The sequence below is a fragment of the Takifugu flavidus genome, chromosome 4 (assembly GCF_003711565.1).
Source record: "Takifugu flavidus isolate HTHZ2018 chromosome 4, ASM371156v2, whole genome shotgun sequence".
NCBI classification, from domain to species: Eukaryota; Metazoa; Chordata; class Actinopteri; order Tetraodontiformes; family Tetraodontidae; genus Takifugu; species Takifugu flavidus.
In genome coordinates, this window is record NC_079523.1 from 1,501,089 (window position 1) to 1,518,963 (window position 17,875).

The 17,875-nt window shown below is 47.0% G+C and overlaps 1 protein-coding gene across 1 annotated transcript; it reads right to left on the reverse strand.

The window, feature by feature from the left end:
* Nucleotides 1–13,940: 13,940 nt before the first annotated feature.
* mdfic2 (MyoD family inhibitor domain containing 2) lies at nt 13,941–17,495 on the reverse strand. The gene is made up of 3 exons (XM_057030288.1): nt 16,300–17,495; nt 15,106–15,297; nt 13,941–14,545 (listed from the first exon to the last, which is right to left on the reverse strand). The coding sequence occupies exons 1-3, from the start codon at nt 16,394–16,396 to the stop codon at nt 14,289–14,291; spliced, it is 546 nt and encodes a 181-aa protein (XP_056886268.1). The 5' UTR covers nt 16,397–17,495; the 3' UTR covers nt 13,941–14,288.
* Between the last annotated feature and the right edge of the window lie 380 nt (nt 17,496–17,875).

Here is a 17,875-nt window from a genome sequence, read left to right on the forward strand (position 1 = left end):
CACTGAATGTGTCTCACTGAATTCAGACATATAAATGATGAGCAGTGGACTCTGAAAAACAAGAAATTAGCATGATGAGGAAAAATAATTCATGTTTTCCTCCCCTCTGAAAGGTTTCCAGGGCAACTTCTATGATATTTGTGTTGTTTCTGTTTGATGAAATTAACATTGAATCATTTTAGGATGAAGGAAAACCAAACAAAAGGTTTGATACGATGCCAGAAACTGACTTATTTCAACATCTTAAGTCAGCATCTTTCATTCTTAAACACGACAATCAGATATTGTTCCTATTTAAATTAAATTTATTTAAAAAAAGGTTTACTTTAAATAAGAAGATCCAACAAACCAACAGTGAAAATGCTTCTTAGTCTCTTTGACTACAGCCTCCACATCCATTCCCTCATATACACATTAAGTTTAGTGAATTAATCCCAAGTAAGGCCAAAATAACATTAAGTGTTAAATGTGCTTCCAGTGAACAACGACAACTGTTCGAATCTGAATAAGCAGGTTTGGGCTCAGTCAGTCATCCCATGGCAGGACAACTTGCATAAAACAAACTTTATGACAGCCAGCATTTCACTGATGCTAGCTAGCTGGCTAGCAGGACAAATAAACAAACTTGAAAAACAAAAACCAATAAGACGGCGTCTCAGCTCCCGCATCACCAACAACTTACCTTGGTCCTTGGCCCGTTCATCACTGTTCTTTCTCTTCCGTTTCCAGCAGCGCTGGGATAACTTCTTTATGGAGTTTGTTTTGTTTGATCCTCTTGCTAACGGTTGGTAATAATGCCTCAAAACACCAGCCACAGCTTATTATTAAAGTTTCTTTTATTTATAAGTAACTTTCATTTTTGAGCATATAAGGGCTGAAATGAACACATGAGATAACTACAGATAAAAACGGACATTTAAATTCTCCTCCGAAGAGGCTGAATATGCGGCTTTGGGGCCCCCTGATGGCCTGGGGGCCCCCAGGAATTCACCTATCGCACGAACCGGATCTGCCTTCAATCGGGAGTTTTCACTTTTTGACCAGCAGAGGGCAGCATCCTAAAGCACAAGATCCACAAGAGTCCCGTCACGCGGTGCAAGAGGGTGTGTGTGTGTGTGTGTGTGTGTGTGTGTGTGTGTGTGTGTGTGTGTGTGTGTGTGAGAGAAGAGATAGAGAGAGAGAAGGTCTGTCTACTCTTCTGCATTGTGAAAGATTTTTTTTAACGTTACTTTTCATGCAAAGGATCAACAATGAACAATTTAGGTTCATACTAAATGATATATACTATATTAAAAAGTAATAATGAGAAGAACAACAGTATTAATGTGCCTCTTTGAGGACAGACATCATGTTGTGTCTCCATGTGCACCGTAACAGGCGTTTCATGTTTCTCCCCTGAATCCTCGCCTGAGGCAGCAGCTGCAGCGATGTTGGAGCATGAACGCCCAGATTATCAACCCCGCTTCCCTGGCCAGGCTACCCCCCCCCCCCCCCCCCCCCCTCCCCGCGCGGGGGTCTTCAGCAGAGGAGGACGAGGCGACTGGGTGACTTTTAGCCCGTTAACCGGTGCAGAGGAAGCGGAGCAGGAAGAGCCGCGATTGCGCCTCGCTGCGGCCCTTTTGCGTCATAATCAACGTCCCCTCAGTGCAGCTGTCGGCCGGATGTGGAGGGTAACCTGCGGCCGGGGGGGGGGGGCTGCTGTGCACAGCCCGGCCTGGGCCCCCAGCGAGGGGAAACTTTTTACAATGCAGCGACGACTGCACAGCTGCAGTATGAGAGGACACGACATCCATCCATCCATCCATCCATCCATCCATCCATCCATCCATGCATCCATCCATCCATGCATGCATGCATGCATCCATCCATGCATGCATGCATGCATCCAGCCATCCATCCATGCATGCATCCATCCATCCATGCATCCATCCATCCATGCATCCATCCATCCATCCACCATCCATCCATCCATCCATGCATCCATCCATCCATCCATCCATCCATCCATCCATCCACCCTTCCTCCCTCCCATCCATCCATCCATCCATCCATCCATCCATCCATCCATCCATGCCATCCATCCATCCATCCACCCTTCCTCCCTCCCTCCCTCCCTTCCTTCCTTCCTTCCATCCACCCTTCCTCCCTTCCATCCACCCTCCTCCCCCCCCCTCCCTCCCTCCCTCCCTCCCTCCCTTCCTTCCTCCCTCCCTCCCTTTCTTCCTTCCTTCCATCCACCCTTCCTCCCTCCCTCCCTCCCTTCCATCCACCCTTCCTCCCTCCCTCCCTCCCTTCCTTCCATCCATCCTTGGGGAGCAGAGCAGCTGAGCCAGACCGTTTGAGCTTTTTCCATCTAAACCACTCCTGAGCTCCACGGTTAAACATGACCAGTCAGTTAGATAACTAGATAACTAGATAACTAGATAACTAGATAAACACCCACCCACAACCGTACGAACCGTCAGGATCTGACAATAACTAACGAACTCTCCACCTGGGTGGGGAAGCAACTTCAACGACCTCCAGCACACTGAGGACAGCACGGCCGACAGGTTCCTCCAGAGGAGCCGCGAGGCTGCGGCAGCACGCCACAGCGCCAGCGGACCGCTGTGCCATATGGGCCGGGGTCCAGGCTGCAGGGGCAATCTATAAAAGTGGAGCGTGCTGGTAAATAGCAGCCAGCATAAAGAACATGATCAATTACAGGCATTAAGCGCAGTCCTTCAGGAGGGTTCTTTATTGGTTTGGACATCTGTTATGATATTGTCATGATGTGTAATCAGGGGGGACCTGTGCTGGCCAAGCGGAAGCCCGGGCAGCCGCCGTAAATGCCCAATTAAAATGCACAATGACAGCTTTTTATCCATCTGCTGAGGAGAATGTGCGTGCACGTACTCCACACAGCCACGCCGGCACAAAGGCACAGGTGATGGTCAGCGGCTCCCAGCCCCCCAGGATGGTTCCGCTCAGCTTTGGCTGCGTGCTGACCTTAGCGGGGGATTTCTGTCTCTGACTGATACCTGCAGGCCTCAGATGTGTAATCACGTACGTTACATCCTGGGGAAAAGAGAGCATCATTTGAACTCTGAAGAATTACAAATGTAAAGGCGGCTCTGATAAAGAGCACGTTTTCATCCACTTGAAATGGGCAACAGGCGGCAGGGTGAATGATAAAAGGGGCTTTGGAGGATGCTCTCCTTTTACCTCCCTTCCCTTCTCGGGGGATTACGGCTCTTTCAGATGGCAAAACATCAATGCAGGTTTTATTTAAAGGATGAAGGCATTTTCTGAATGGTATTTTGGGGCCGTATCATCAGGTCTTGAGTGAGGATTAGTGCTGTTAGGCATTTTGAGCTGTGTTTCCTGTCCTGATAAGTCGGATTTCACCTTCAATCTGCATGTAAGCCCTGGGCTCTGCTCCTCCTCGCCTGCTCCTCTGAGGTCCTAGCCTACCTTATCCAGCCCAGCCCAACCTTCCCCTCCACATTCTCAATCCCACTCAATCACTCTGCTGACGCTACAGCGGCAAACATCCTTCACACTTCCCAACTCCCCAACTTTGTTGCGCACGTTCCTCCTTTGCACCACGACGGCGGCGTCGGAAGGAAGCTGCAGCCGTCTCTCCTCAGGACCAGCCTGTGTCTCTCTGCAGCTGGCCTGTATTCATCATCCCGGCCTCACACTGAAGCCATTTGGCAGTCGTGTGGCCAGGTGCTGAGGTTAACTACTAAAGTTGTGTGTAACTTGGAGGCTTCCTTGTGATGATTAATCAGCCCAGAGAAAACGAGCCCCTGTCCTCACGTCCCACGCAGCGTGCAGCATCTGTGATGGTCAAGGCAAACAAATGGCTTCCTGCCTGTGTTGCGGAGGACGGCGTACAACTGGACATTATCAGGCAATTAATTTTGCACGGCTTTATCCACATGGTCTCCAGCAGCTAAGAGGGTTTTTTGTTGTATCCACGAGGAACCTCCGGAGCTGCAATATAGAATATTCTAGTTTGGTGAATAATTATCTGGTGCAAACCTAATAACTCTGTAAGAGCCCTCCATTACTACTAAAATGCTTTATTTGGCCCTCCTGTGTAGTTTCCCAGCAACATGTTTCCTCAGGAGCAGTCAGAGTGAACAGCTCACCTACGGTTCTGTCTGTTCTGGACCACCACGAGGGGCCGAGCTGCAGGGAACACAAAGAGATTAGCGTGTTTGCTTTCATAAGACGAGGCCCGGCCGAGAACGATGCACTAATTTCAGTCCTTTAACAATGCATCACCGGTTAATTAGATGACGTCTTGAGGGAGGAATCGACCAAACACTTGTTCTAATTGTTCTATTCAATTAGGAAATCAAATGTGGGAGCTCACACCAACAATGCTGGTGCAACAATAGCAGCTTGCTTGCATCTGTTTGTCTGTGAAGCTGAGAGCACGGGGTAGAAAAGAGGATGGTGTGTGTGTGTGTGTGTGTGTGTGTGTGTAGTGAAGCATCCCTCAGTCTCAGCCATCCCTGTGCAAAACCATCCGGTGGCACTGAGCAAACCAGGCCCAATCACAGCCCCAGAACAAAGCCTCACACACCCGCCTCGTTCGCCTTTATTTATCAGCAGCTTGTTTGCTAATTTTAATTTGCAACGAAGGCAATTCTGTCTCCCCACGCTAACTGGGTATCTCAATGGGCTGCTGATTTCTTTGAAGTGACAGTCGGTAAATATGCATAAAAAAGGGACACAATTAGTGCTCACGAGGGTGACTGGAGCCTGATTCCATTGGCAACTTTAGCCAGCGTGGTGATAAGCTGCATTATCTAGAAAATTGGCTGAGGGAAAACAGCACCTCTGATTGCCAGGAAAGGTTCCAGATAACCGGGCAGCTGAAGAGAAATATAATTGAGGTGGAATATGTTAACCAAGGTGTCACATGCTCCTTGGAAGTGCTAATTTGTCCAATGTTGGAATTTCACATCAAGGCTCCGGGATTCAATCTGCAGGACGTCAGAAATCACGTCGCGTTGGGCTCAAGTAGTCGTGTTTAGAGTGTTTGTGGTCACACTTTCCTCTGACTGAGGTGAAGAACACAGGACAGGTAAAACCAGCTGGACTCAGCCAGCCAGTAGACACCACCAGAGCCTTTCCTCTCCGCTAATTAGCTTGATTTTTGTCACCAAAGCAGTGACACTGTCAGTCCCAGCAACTTTGGTGTGATTTTCACCCTCCCCTCTCTTCACTGTCTCCCTTTTGAGTGGTTCCGTGGATGCCCCACCCCCCCACCGGCAGAGTCTGAGGCTGTCAGATACCCCCACTGACAGACTGGCTCAAGTGACAGACCTGCGAGCTGCACTGGTCTGCTTGGCATCTGACGTCTCTGACTACATGACAGGGCATAACTTAGTCATAGATGGTGGGCAAAGTCTGCAGCAGAGGGGGAAGATGAAGAGATGAGAGGGGCTTTCTCTCCCACCTCCTTCTCCAGGGATTAGTCTCAGGAACAGGAGCCACCCGCATTATCTCCTTCTGACACATTCATACCTGTAGGTTTAAACCTTTTGCGCCATTAGCATCTTATTGATGCTGCAGTTTCCTGATCACACGATGGGAATCTGCTTAAACAGAGAGAATCTGTGCAGGAAAAAAAGAAGCGCTGCGGTTTTAAAATGTTTTCTTAACATCAACACAGGAAATGCAGAGAGCACTGCTGGAACAATCCCGCACATGATTTTACAGATGTTTTTCGATGCTGCTGGAAATAATAACTGCCAGTGGGAGGCTGCTCTGCTTAGTATTGTAGAACTTGAAGCATGATTAAAAGCAGCCCACACTAGAAAACACAAAATTACCGTTTGTCAGATGGGAAAACAAAAAACCCTCCTGCAGTTGCAGTTTTTCCTGCAGAATATCAAATTAAGACTCAAACCCTGTTGTCAGCGTCTGCAGAGAGGCTGGCCGAGCGATGACCATCGTCACTCGCTCTGCTCCAAGACTCTTGTGTGGCACACACAGGATTAGAGCATCCCAGCTCGCCTCTCTCCAGCTCTTTCTTGCTAAGTGGCACTTGTGAGTGTCAACTTAATTGCTCCATTAACTGTTTGTGTGCTGAAAAACAATACTTAACGGGGAGGTCAGAGGAGGACGTGACCCCAGCTGCTGCAATTATTTGGAAAGTAGCAGCCAATTAGCGCTCTTTGCAATGTGACTCTGTTGTTGTATGTATGTGAGCAACTTCAACTTCTCACTTTTAGTGACCAGTCTCTGATTTACATAATTGAGGGATTGGTCATTAATGGGAATGGCGCTTTAGAGGATCCCATTAAGATATGGAGTGAGATCTGATCATCTCGTCTGCTCTGCCCTATTTATCTCCAGCTGCATTGGCACATGAGGAATTATTGGGATTCTTATCCTCAGATTTTATAGCGAAATGTGGAAGTTTGTTTTAAAAGAATATGTTAAAAATGTGTGTGCTGGTTTTGCGGAACAAAAGGAAAATATTCCATTGTTGTTCACTTCCCAGTCTGGCCACTGAGGGGCAGTATAAACACAGGCAGAGACACAAAGTTACAGCAAAAAAGGTTATCACATTATTTGCTGTTATCTAAAATAATAACAGTGAACTCCCATATGCATGTGATAAAATATAAAAGCAGCTCTCTTATTTTAATACGTAGCTCAAACAGCTCAGCATGAAGGAAATTCAGACAAGTATTGCGTAATGCATGCGGCATCATGATGGACAGCTACGTTTTAAATGCATTGACTACAATTATAATTTTTTTCTTTTTAGCTTTCCGAGAAAAGATAGTCTAAGTCCAGAGACAACGAAGAGCAAATATGAATTTGCAACTGAGCTGATAAGGCGCTGGGTCCATTCGTGTCTACAGTGCGTCTTCCCCAGAGACGAATTGGATTCCAGTTTACTTTGTTCTTCAGCCGAGCGGAATGACGGAGAAGGTGGACGCGTGTTGGAAGTTTCCTGCGGAAAGCCAGGTTGAGTCATTGACTGCAATTTGAGGCCAACAGCTCCAGCCCTCGTGTTCACCAACGGTATCTAAACTGTTGTTGTGTTGTCATGTTTGGATCTACTCAAACTCTGTCAAAGGCCTCTTGAAAAGGTCTTGTTGTCTTTTACAATTGCAGTCAGAGGAGTCACATCTATCATTTGAGCAGCTTCCCTCAGCCTGCTTCATGAGGTGTAAGTGATCTTGAATCCATTATTTATAACATCCACCATTACGGTGCAGAGTGGGACTCTGCTGCATGCAGCGCTGTTGTGCTAAACAGTTCTCCGGCAGAGAAATGCACTCGTGCCCCGGCGCTGAAAATCAGCTCTGATTAATGCTTCACGCTGTCACAGCACGCAAGCGTTTACGGGGGGAGACCCGAGTTGATGCCGAGCAACACGGTGAGGCAACGCGTGCGGCTGAAGAGGCTGTGTCCTGGTGACAAGAGGGCCCGAGGGTTTATAGAGGAGATATTAACATCTGACCGTATCAATACACTTTTATTGATGGATTATAGTGTCCGGTTAGCTACGGCCACTCAGCGAGGCGTTTGAGGGTGAAATGCTAGCTCTTGTAAATGAAGTGGAGAAAGTCAGATGCTATTATCAGAGGCGGGATTGTCCACCAAGAAAATGTCAACGTTTATCTCGCGAGAGCCGCGGCACGACGTCCAAATTTGCTGACCAAAAAAAGATTTAATTAGAGTCGTTTAATAACTGAGATTGCAGCAAAAAAACGGAGAATCTTTGGGTTCCTTTTTCCACTTTTACAGAAATAAAGAAGGGATTTGCAAAGCGCTGAAGCATCTGAAGAGATAATCATTTACTGCATCTTCCTCTATGAAGCCGTCAGTGTGTGTTAATATCAGCTGAGCCGGCCTCACGCTCATGACAGGACCAGCAGGAGAAGACGGCTGTGGCCGATTTGGGGCCTTTTTTCCAGCACTATAACAAGTCTTTAGTTTAAGAATCCAGTTGACAGATCCTAAAAAGATGAGGTCCCCACACAAACATCAGAAGCAGCGTCCGTGAGACCCACCCAGATATGCAGGAGCATGAGACACCCTGAAGGATGCTCCTCTGTCTCCCACATCCTCCAGGACAGGCAGATCTTTGGAGGCCACACAGACCTTCATAGGCTCCTTCTGGCCTGCCTGTTCCTCAGACCTGAATCTGCTCCAGCACCTCTGGAACATCGTGCACCATCATTATTATGTTCTTAGGATTTCTGGTTTTAAAGTACCATTTTTTGTTAACCCCAAATGAAAGCACTGTATTTATCGTGAACAGATTAGCCCCGTGGCCCCTGAAGCGGCGAATCGATTATATTGCTTTCCGTGGATATTCCATGATGCATCTTGTAAAACAATTCAACTGTCGGCATCCTTCATCCACATCATATCAGATTTTTATTCCGCATTAATACCCAAGCAGGGAAACATTGCACTCGGAGTTCTCTAATTACAATGCAGCTAATGTGTTATTTCCTCCCCATGTGGGATTACTTTCATCCATCCCATTAAGATGCACATTTTGTTTGGATACTCAAATTACAAACTCCATATTAAATCCGACTGCGCAAAAGGCATTGATCATAGCCCCCGATAGCTGCACTCCAACTTTGATTTAATTTGCGCTTCCATTAATATCTATGAGACGTCCGATTGTCGTCTTGGGCATATTGATGGTATTGTGAGCCTTGCCTTCATATAATGTTCCCCAGCGGCAAAGAGGAAATGTTACAGAGAATTAGGCCGAGAAGCAGGCTCAGTGGAACTGGCACTGCAGTCAGAAATTCATTACCCTAATAAATAGATGGGGGAAAGTCAGATTCTTTAGGAAAATATCTCTCACTTTATCACCACAAAACTGCTGAAAAGACGCCGCTTTGGCCCGAGCGTGACTGAAAGATCTCGTTATTCCCAGTGCACCCACAGGCTCTTCTGGTGTCCCCGCGAAGTCTCGAAAATCAGCCCGAGTTTTTGGTAAAAAAAAGCAGTTTGTCCCTCACGAGTCCCGAAGAGAAAGCAGTTAAGTTTGCGTTTGAGCGTTCAGACTAAAAGGAAAACACAAACCCAGGTAGTTCTCTGTGATCTGGATGGTGTCACGCCGATTTCTCCTGTTGATTAATGAAGTGCCAAGTGGGTATATGTACTGTTGCCTCCCTTTGTTAAAGCCCTGACACCCGGTTCTCTGTGGGGAAAACACTTCTGGAGTCTGGAGACATGAGTTATGCTGTAATTAATGCAATCATGAAGATGAAAATAGCTGTTGTTGCGACTCGCAGGACAATGAGGAGCCGGTAAGCTGGAGAAGAGGAAGATTTATCGTTGCGCAATCGCGTTCGGAGGCCGGCGAGCCCGTTTCTCCACCTTCTAAACGCAGCATCTGCTGAAACAAACGCGCTTTCGGGTCAGACGTCGTTTTCAGTGGGTGTTTTTTGTTTTCAGAAGGGGGTGGTGGGGTTGGTGTGTGTGTGTGTGTGTGTGTGTGGGGGGGGGGGGGTGCCCTTCTAATACGACGCTGCCCGAGTGATTCATGTGCAGGTCATTAAAAAACTCGTCTTTTGAAAGCGTCGGGCTGCTCAGGTGGCAAAGCATTCGCAGCAGAGACGTGTCGTAAATACAGCACGCTGCATTTCAAATGCCATAAATAGGGGACACCTAAAGACCTTGCATGATTGCAGACGCCTAATCATTTAATTTATGCCCGTCTAAAGGAGATCTCATTAACATTCGAGTAGCACTCATCTGTCTAGCAGGATCATTCCAACGGCTGCATCCCTCTCAGATGGATGGCATCTGTTTGGGCACCTCAGCCTGGTCGCACCTTCTCCCATTCCCCTCCAATGTCATGAGAGACACCGCGTGCAACTCTCAGAGTTTGTGATTTGTGATCCGGTGATTTTTGTTGCTCTTAGACACAAAGTTAAAGTCATAATCTGGAGGTGACGGCGGTGGGGCTGGTGCTGGAGCGGCCGTTTCCTGAGCGGCATCCTCACCAAACCTTTGGCTGAAGACGAGCGACGCCGTTGGTGCGTGCACAGCAAACGCGTGCATGGACCAAATTCAAAAACAGTGGTGGGTTGTTTCTGACGAGGGTTGTTGGCAGACAGCTGCTTTGTTCTCTGGTCAAATTTGGCTTTTTTCACTTCGAACCACAAACGTTGCTCTCAGACAGGCCGACACCGGATCCGACAGTTCGCGTTTTCGTCGAGGTAATAAAGTTTCCTTCACAAGCCAAACTCTCGAAAAAAAAGGAAGTCACAATTTAACATGTTAACACACCCTTTCATTCCAGATTTGCAGTTTCTGACCTTATATTGTGATGTTGGAAGTGTTTTAATGTTTGAGCAAGACTCGATGATGCTAAATGTATCTGTGTAAACCCCGAGGTGACACTTGATCACCATTATTTGATGCTTACAGCACATTACGGAGCTCATTCCTCCCCAAACAAACATAAAGATACAAAGACAAACAGGAGAAGCCGAGCTGTGGCTCATCCTCGTGTCAGTCCTACGTGCACGAGTCTCTTCTTGTTAGTGTTTGATGTGTCGTCACTGGCAGTTTGGGAGGAATTTGGGACGTGATTCCACTTCAGTTTCATTCTGTGTGGAGTTTGCATCTTCATTCATGTCTGGGTGGATTTTTCTGGCAATTCACAATCAACTCTGTGTGTGTGTGTGTGTGTGTGTGTGTGTGTGTGTGTGTGTGTGTGTGTGTGTCTTAGCTCACGTTTGAGGACCTAATAAGTAATACACAATGCAAAAAGTGACAAAAAAATGTTAAAAGGCAGAGGGATATGAGGAATTGGCATTTTAATTACATTAGATGCACATTTTAAAAAAACAAAGCACAGACGCGTGACCGAGGCATTCTTTTCTCTACATATTTAGCACCCAGCAGCATTTTGATGTCTCTAACAAGAACACAATAAATTGTTCCTCATTATTCAGTAATTAACTCCGATACACCGGGTCCTCATCCCTCTGTGCCGTGCTCTAAATCACCTTCTCCTCCCCTCTCTTACTCCAGCTACACAGCTCTTTAATTTCCTCAGTGCTGTGGGGGGTGGAGGCAGGAGGATAGAACGGGGGCACCCACAGCTTGATGCACTCCATCATCCCTTTGCCACCCTCTTGTCACCCCTTTTTGCATTATCCAAGTACACGATTCTACTCCTCATTTCACCCCCACCCCCTTATCCATGCCAGCTCCTGGCCAGAATGTGTGTGCTGGTAGGGCTCCTGGATTAAGAAGATAAGTGCGTGTGTGTGTGTGTGTAAAACTGCTCGTACTATCAAAGCATCCGTCCTCTCTTCGCCATTCTCTCCCTTCTCCGCTCTTAATTGTTAAAACAGGATTATTAATTGGAGGCTGAGTTGAATCACCTGTCATTTCAAGAGGGAATCATCTGCTGATTGAAAGGTATCATAAAAACCTGCCCAGGGCCTGGTTCTTGCTGGGCCCGCTGGGAGTTCCCTTTGTGCCTTGAAAATGTCTGCCCATGGGCGCACAGCTCACTTACTTTGTGCTGCGGAGATTAAGGCGAGCAGACATGGGTGACACACATCCACACGCGTGGCCCAAATATAGATCCAAGAGAGTCAGTGGTGTCAGTTGCAATTCCAGGAGGATGTTGCAGGGAGCGTTCCTTTTCCACTGTACTATTAACGCCCCTGACCTAATTGGGGATGATGCTCACACAAACCACTTCTCTTCCTGGGAGTGAGGTCAGGTTCATTTGATGGGATAATTGTGGAATTGTCATCCAAATTAGGACGATAGACGGGATGAGAAAAAATAGGACATCTGACAAATTTCACGGCAGTTATTTCCAGTTATTTCATTATTGTCCTGCTGCTCTGATGGTCCAACCATGCACGTATGTGGTGCTGGCCAAGACACTGTGCTCAGATGGTGGGTGTAACTGCAGAAGGGGACTCATGAGATACCCATGCACCTTTAACAGAAATGATGTCACCAGAAATACGCCCCGGCATTCCTCACTTCGGGACGTTTGTCTGCAGAAACCAGCAGTGCCCTTCGAGGAGAATCACCGCTGAGGAGAATCACTGTGAAAACGTTGGCAGTATTAACAGAAAAGAACAGGATTAAATTATTCCGAAGGCGCATCCACATTGGAAGCTCCGGGATCCCATTTTTCCACACGGACTTAATTTTGAGGACCGCTACATTTGATGCTGACATGCCCGCTGTTTGAAATAAAACCCCTCTAAACACATGGCATTAATATTTAACGGCGTTGCTTCCTCAGGAGGCCACTCTGGGCTGCAGTGTAGTGTCAGGAGGGAGATGGTATTAGTGCTGTGTGCTCAGGAGGAAGAGCAGCTTCACACTAATGAAGCGATCAGGGCCTGAACTCTGAAGAAAGCTCATATCCGATTAGTGAGCAGAGATGCATGTAAACAGGGCCAAGCCGCATGCGATTAGCTCGCTTCGCTAATGCGAGTCTTGTGTCACCAAACAATACGGGGGCAGTTTGCGGTAGTTTGAAGTGTTTTGATAGCAACAACACGTTTCCCGTTTAATCACTTGGGTCTTGTGGTTTCTTTCTGACCCTTTGCACAAGTGTTTTGAATTAGGCTGCAGACCAGAGGCGAGCATGCAGGATAATGGGTGAGCGCCGTCCTCTGTGCAGCCATTAAGGGGCATGCGTGTGTTGTGCGACAGTGAAAACCACCTGACCTTGTCCTCGGCCGAGATGGGACAGCATTTGAACCCGGGCCTGTAAAAGACATGCTGTTTGGATGTCATTAAAAGGCACTAAACCTGCGCAGCCCCCACGACTCCCAAAGCCGTCAGGTAATTTGAAAGAGCTCCAGCGATTTTAAGATGTGCAGATGTTTTTGTTTTAAAACTGGCATCTGTTTGTGCAGACACACTTTATGTTGGAAAAACCCACAAAGGACCTGCGGTGGGTTTTATGGAGCCAGAGCACTCAGCTTTGTAATTGTAGAGCAACCTAATGAGAAAATTGGTCACAAGCAGATTTGTCTGCAGATGTTACCTGCACGAGAAACATTGACATGAATTTATTCCTAAAAAAATGTGCATTGTTGTCTGAGCTCATCTGATGCTTGCAGCTTTAATCACTGGCTATGGAATTTAGCATATAGAGATTTTATTTCATGATTCCTAAAGCAAAATATGCAATAAAACTCTTTGAGTTGGTTTGTCAATGGGAATTTTCCCATCATGCAACAGCAGCTCTCAAACCTCCACATCACTGCAGCGTCTAACTGCAGCTACAGCAGTTGTTGGTACTTCTGGGCTGTAATAATCTCTGTGTTTGTAGAGCGACACTAGCCCTTCGCTCTTTACATGTAATGGCAGAAAACAAATATTTGGTAACTGAGGCTGATCCTGTAACTCTGTGGTCCGTTCCTCTGCTCGCACGCTGACCCTTTGGGGAAATCACAAGGCTTGAGGACGGTGTTGTGTTGTGTACTGTTCCCACACTGGCGTAACAGCACCATTTCCCGTTATTTGACAAGGACATATTTCAGATTGAAGTGATCCAAAGAGCGATCTCCCACTTGAGAGAACTGTTTTGGAGAAGAGAAGCAGAGGAGAGCAACAAGGACAAGTGTCCTACAAATGCCAAACCCACCAGCTCCTGGGTGTCCAGTGGTACTTGAACTGAAATAGACGAGCTCAAAGGGGGACAAGGCTTCACATTCCTTTTTTTCCATACTTCAGAGACTGGAGTGCTTATTGGTGTGTCACTCTTTCCTCATGGAATTTAGCAGGCTGTCAAGGCCAGCGCGGTGTTTGTGATAACAAGGTTTTACTGGTGTACAGTTAATATTCTAAACACTGATGTTGGGCTGATGTAAAAATCCCATAGAAGGAGATGCAAAGCAGGTACTTGTTCTTTTTCTCCCCTAATGATGGAATTTAATCTCTGGAGAGCAGCAAAGATATTACATCTTCAAGTTATATTTATTCGATGACCACATTTTGCTAGACTACAATCCTGAAATAGCTCTTCTTGGTACAAGAATAAGAACCATCCTCAAGGTTGCCAGGCAGCAGGAGTGCGTGGATGTTTCGTTTGTGGCCGAGTTCTCAGGATTCAAGCGCAAACTTGTGCTGAGGGCAAGAAAATGGGAAAAGGTCTAACTTCTTGGCAGGTGCATTCAAAAGCTCAAAAACTCAAAAGTTGTGATTTCCTATTAAATTGATGTGCAGACTGATCATGTCTCTTTCATACAAGAGGCGGGAAAACGTCGCCGCATGCACAAACAGGGGACGGGATCTTTCCAAAGCTTCTAATGATAGCAGATTTCAGAAACCTCCATGGCCAACTCCAGACAGTCGCTCGCATCCTGACAGGAGCTGAACAGACCACAGTCCAGGTCTATGCAGACGTCTTCATCGCTGCCCCGAGTCGCCTCTGCCACAGCGTCCACGTGTCTGTAGCTGGGGCAGCAGTTGTGGGTGGACGTCTCGCAGGAAGCAGGGAGGAGCCGAATCAGGTCGTAAAAGTGGCAGAAGAGGCAGCTCAGGACCATTTCAGCACAGTCAACTGTGGGAGAAACAGGACATTCGGGTCTTTGAGACGGGACTGATGAGCACCGGCCATGTGTGGAGGTTTAATTGTTTATACTGCTGCCTATTGGAGTCACCACCAACAGTGGCGTAAATGGGGAAACTGGGATTCCATAAACTGGCATTAGTCACCTGAGACTCAGGTGATGACAGTGGGGGGGGGGGGGGGGGGCTTGATGGGTACGCAGGTGAATCACTCATATTTTGTTCATGAAACCATTGAAATTACATATATTTCAAATTGCATCTTTAAATTAATTAGCGTTGCTTAATTACCCATTTATATACAGTCACGGGGGTTAATGATGTCTGCTGCAGTTGCTATGGTCTCTTCTGGGGGGGGGCATCATTTGCATTAGTCTCCATTTTTTCCACTTACTCCGTAATTCATATTTCCATAATTGATCACTTGAACTGCGTCCTAATTTCACGTGTAGAAAAAAAAAGCAACGATTTAAAGTTACTTTTAATCAGATTTACTGAAGAATCGGTGTCGTTTCCTGCGTGAACGTGTTTCATCGGCCAGGTGTCACTCACCATCCTTGTTGGTCGGCCCGGAAGACAGAGAGTCCGTGGAGGACGAGCTCGCTCGGAACGTTTTCAGGGAGAACAGAGAGGAAGAAGAGCTTCCACAGGTGTTTGGCTGCTGAGCACCTCTGTCTCCAGCGGTCCCCGCACACCCATGTTCCGAGGGGCCTTCAGGGCCCCTGCCCTCACTCTGCAACCGTTCTGGCTCAAAAAGAGGGCGTTCAACACGTTAGCAACAAAAGCAGCACCTTCCCTGTCAGCTGTTTGTTTTCCCAAAAATGTGAAACTGCATGAATGAAAAGTCCGACTCCTCATAAATGGGAAGATACGCCGGGAAAACGAGACAAACGATTTGGCGTGGAGGCTGCGGGACGCTCGGCGTCCAGGAGCAGACGGCTTTGTTGGTGTCTGATTTAAATAGATATTAATGAGTTGTTGCACCGACTGCACACTGTTTACTTTTTCATCACCTTTTCCAAATGAATTATTCAGATTTCCTTTCGCCGTTTTATTTATTTAATGTCTAATGATTAATTCACGCTCGGGAAACAATTTTTGAAAGCCGGATAAACTATTAGTTGTCTTCCCGACGCTGAAAAGCAAACGGACGCAGCTCCGCTCGCCATAATCCAACAGTGGTGAACTGTTGTCAGGCGAACACGCTCAGGCCGGCCGGCCGGCGGTGTTCAGGGATTGGAGCCGTGAACCTGAGGGCGGCTAATTGATGCAGATCAGTTCAAAACAAACATCCCGGTTAGTGTCATCCGGGTGCATGTTTGGGAGGCAGCCGGTACCCTCCAGAGCTATCTGGGAGTAAAGCTGGTCGGTGCCCATGACCATTAGTTGATAGAGAAGTAAGGCCTGCAGGCATGCCATGCATTTTTCAGGTTTTGTTCCAGTGCTTCACCCAGACATATTCTCTCATTAGGCTGCACAGCTACTCACATCAGTGGGTCTGATGCAATTTAAAATTCATGTTTTAAATCAAATTCGCGGCACATCAAAACCCACGGAGGAGGAAAGCTGCAGATTTTTCAAGCTCAACCAAGAAACAATTGATGAGAAACACATGTGAGTGCTGCAGAAGTTGTCCAACTTTAAAAAGAAAAAAGCCCAGTAGTGCAGTTACCAGGAAGGAATTGCAGAGATTTACAGGAACAGTGACTCAGTGGTGACTTTCAGACCTGAGTCACATTAACTTACCTCCTCTCACCCGTGCTGAGCTCTCCTCAGCAGTGTTTACGCTCCCTTTGTCTCTCTCCTCCGCTCTCAGAGTCATTTCATCTGCCATCTGGTCCATTGCATCACAAATGAAAAATGCTCTCCGGGTGACAAACCTGTTTACATCAAACCAAAAAGATGTGTGTGTTCACCACAGAGGCCGGCTGGAGTCGGCGTCCGACGCTGGGGTTCTGCGGCGGGGCTCGGCTGGGAGCAGCCTCTCGCCCTGGCTGCTGTTTGTCTCGGCAAAGCTGAGAGCATCCAGGACGAATTATCCTTTACATTTCACAGAGTCCATTTGGCCGGCTGCCGGCTGCACTGAAGCCTCTCCAATGTTCCAATGACGCCGGAAAAAAATAAAAAAAAAACACCGAAGATCCGCTGCTATTAAAACATCAGCGGGACAAAGTCAGCAACATTTTATTAGTTGGACTTACTTTCCTTTATGAAGTGCTAATGAAGCCAGGAAAGTGCAGGGCATTACACACTAAAAGGAAAAATCACATTAACACTGCAGCTACCTATATAAATGTATTATGAAGCAACGCAGACAAAAGGCATTATCATCCGCATTAATGCTGATTTTGCTGACTGCACGGGCTGCTGACGACATTCCCTCCTGCCACGTCTGACTGTGAGGCCACTCAACACGTGCATGAAGTTTGTTTGTTGGGAGAGAAGCAGGCAGCTAAACAGCTAAACAGCAGCGCTGAGCTGCGTTCTGATTCTGCCCAACACAGGCCGACCAATTTACTCTAATTAGGCTCAACGCTAGAGTTGCATTTTAATAGATGTCGTGCTGTGTTTGCATATGTTTAGAGAACAAGAGCTATGCTAATTGAAAAATTAAGATGTGAGTATTTGTCTGCTCAGCTCTCTGCAGCTCTCGCTGTAAATGTGCCTCCTGAGGAGGACGGCCAGAGGTGCTTTCCTCACCCTCCTCGCAGATCTGAACTCACCATGTTGCCCTCGTTGTTTCCCACACTGCAGATTGTGTCTAATTGCTGATCGTTGGCCAGGACCCGTCACAGATCTTAAAGCTTTTCCAACAGCAGCGACAGGCTGAGATCTCGTCCAGGGAAGATCGGCAGGATTCCCGCTCCTCCTGAGCAGGCAGGAGGCTAAAATATGGAAGAAACAAACAGCTGGACTCAACCTAAAGCCTCCAACAGCTGAGAAAGTTCTTTAACTCTGATGAAATCAGTGATTTTTGATTGCGAAACCAGCTGATTCATCGGTAACAGTCGGACTCCTTCTGTCCGTTTCCTGTTATCTCATCAGGTATTTTAATCAACATATTTATTTGTTTTATTGGAGCGTCTGAGGTTGTTGAACATGCCAGGGCAGACGCCCCCCCCCCTCTTCCTTTGCCCTTAATGAGTTCCACAGAGAATAAATGTCATCGTTAGCTCTGGTGATGAGAAAAGTCTCCCTCGTCACCTTGAGGCCAGCGAACACAAAGGAAAATGGCGTTTGATGTCGTATTCACTTTTTTCCCCATACATCGTTAAACCTCTTTTTTTTTTTTTAACAATCAAAAAGTCAGTTTGCTCCTAGA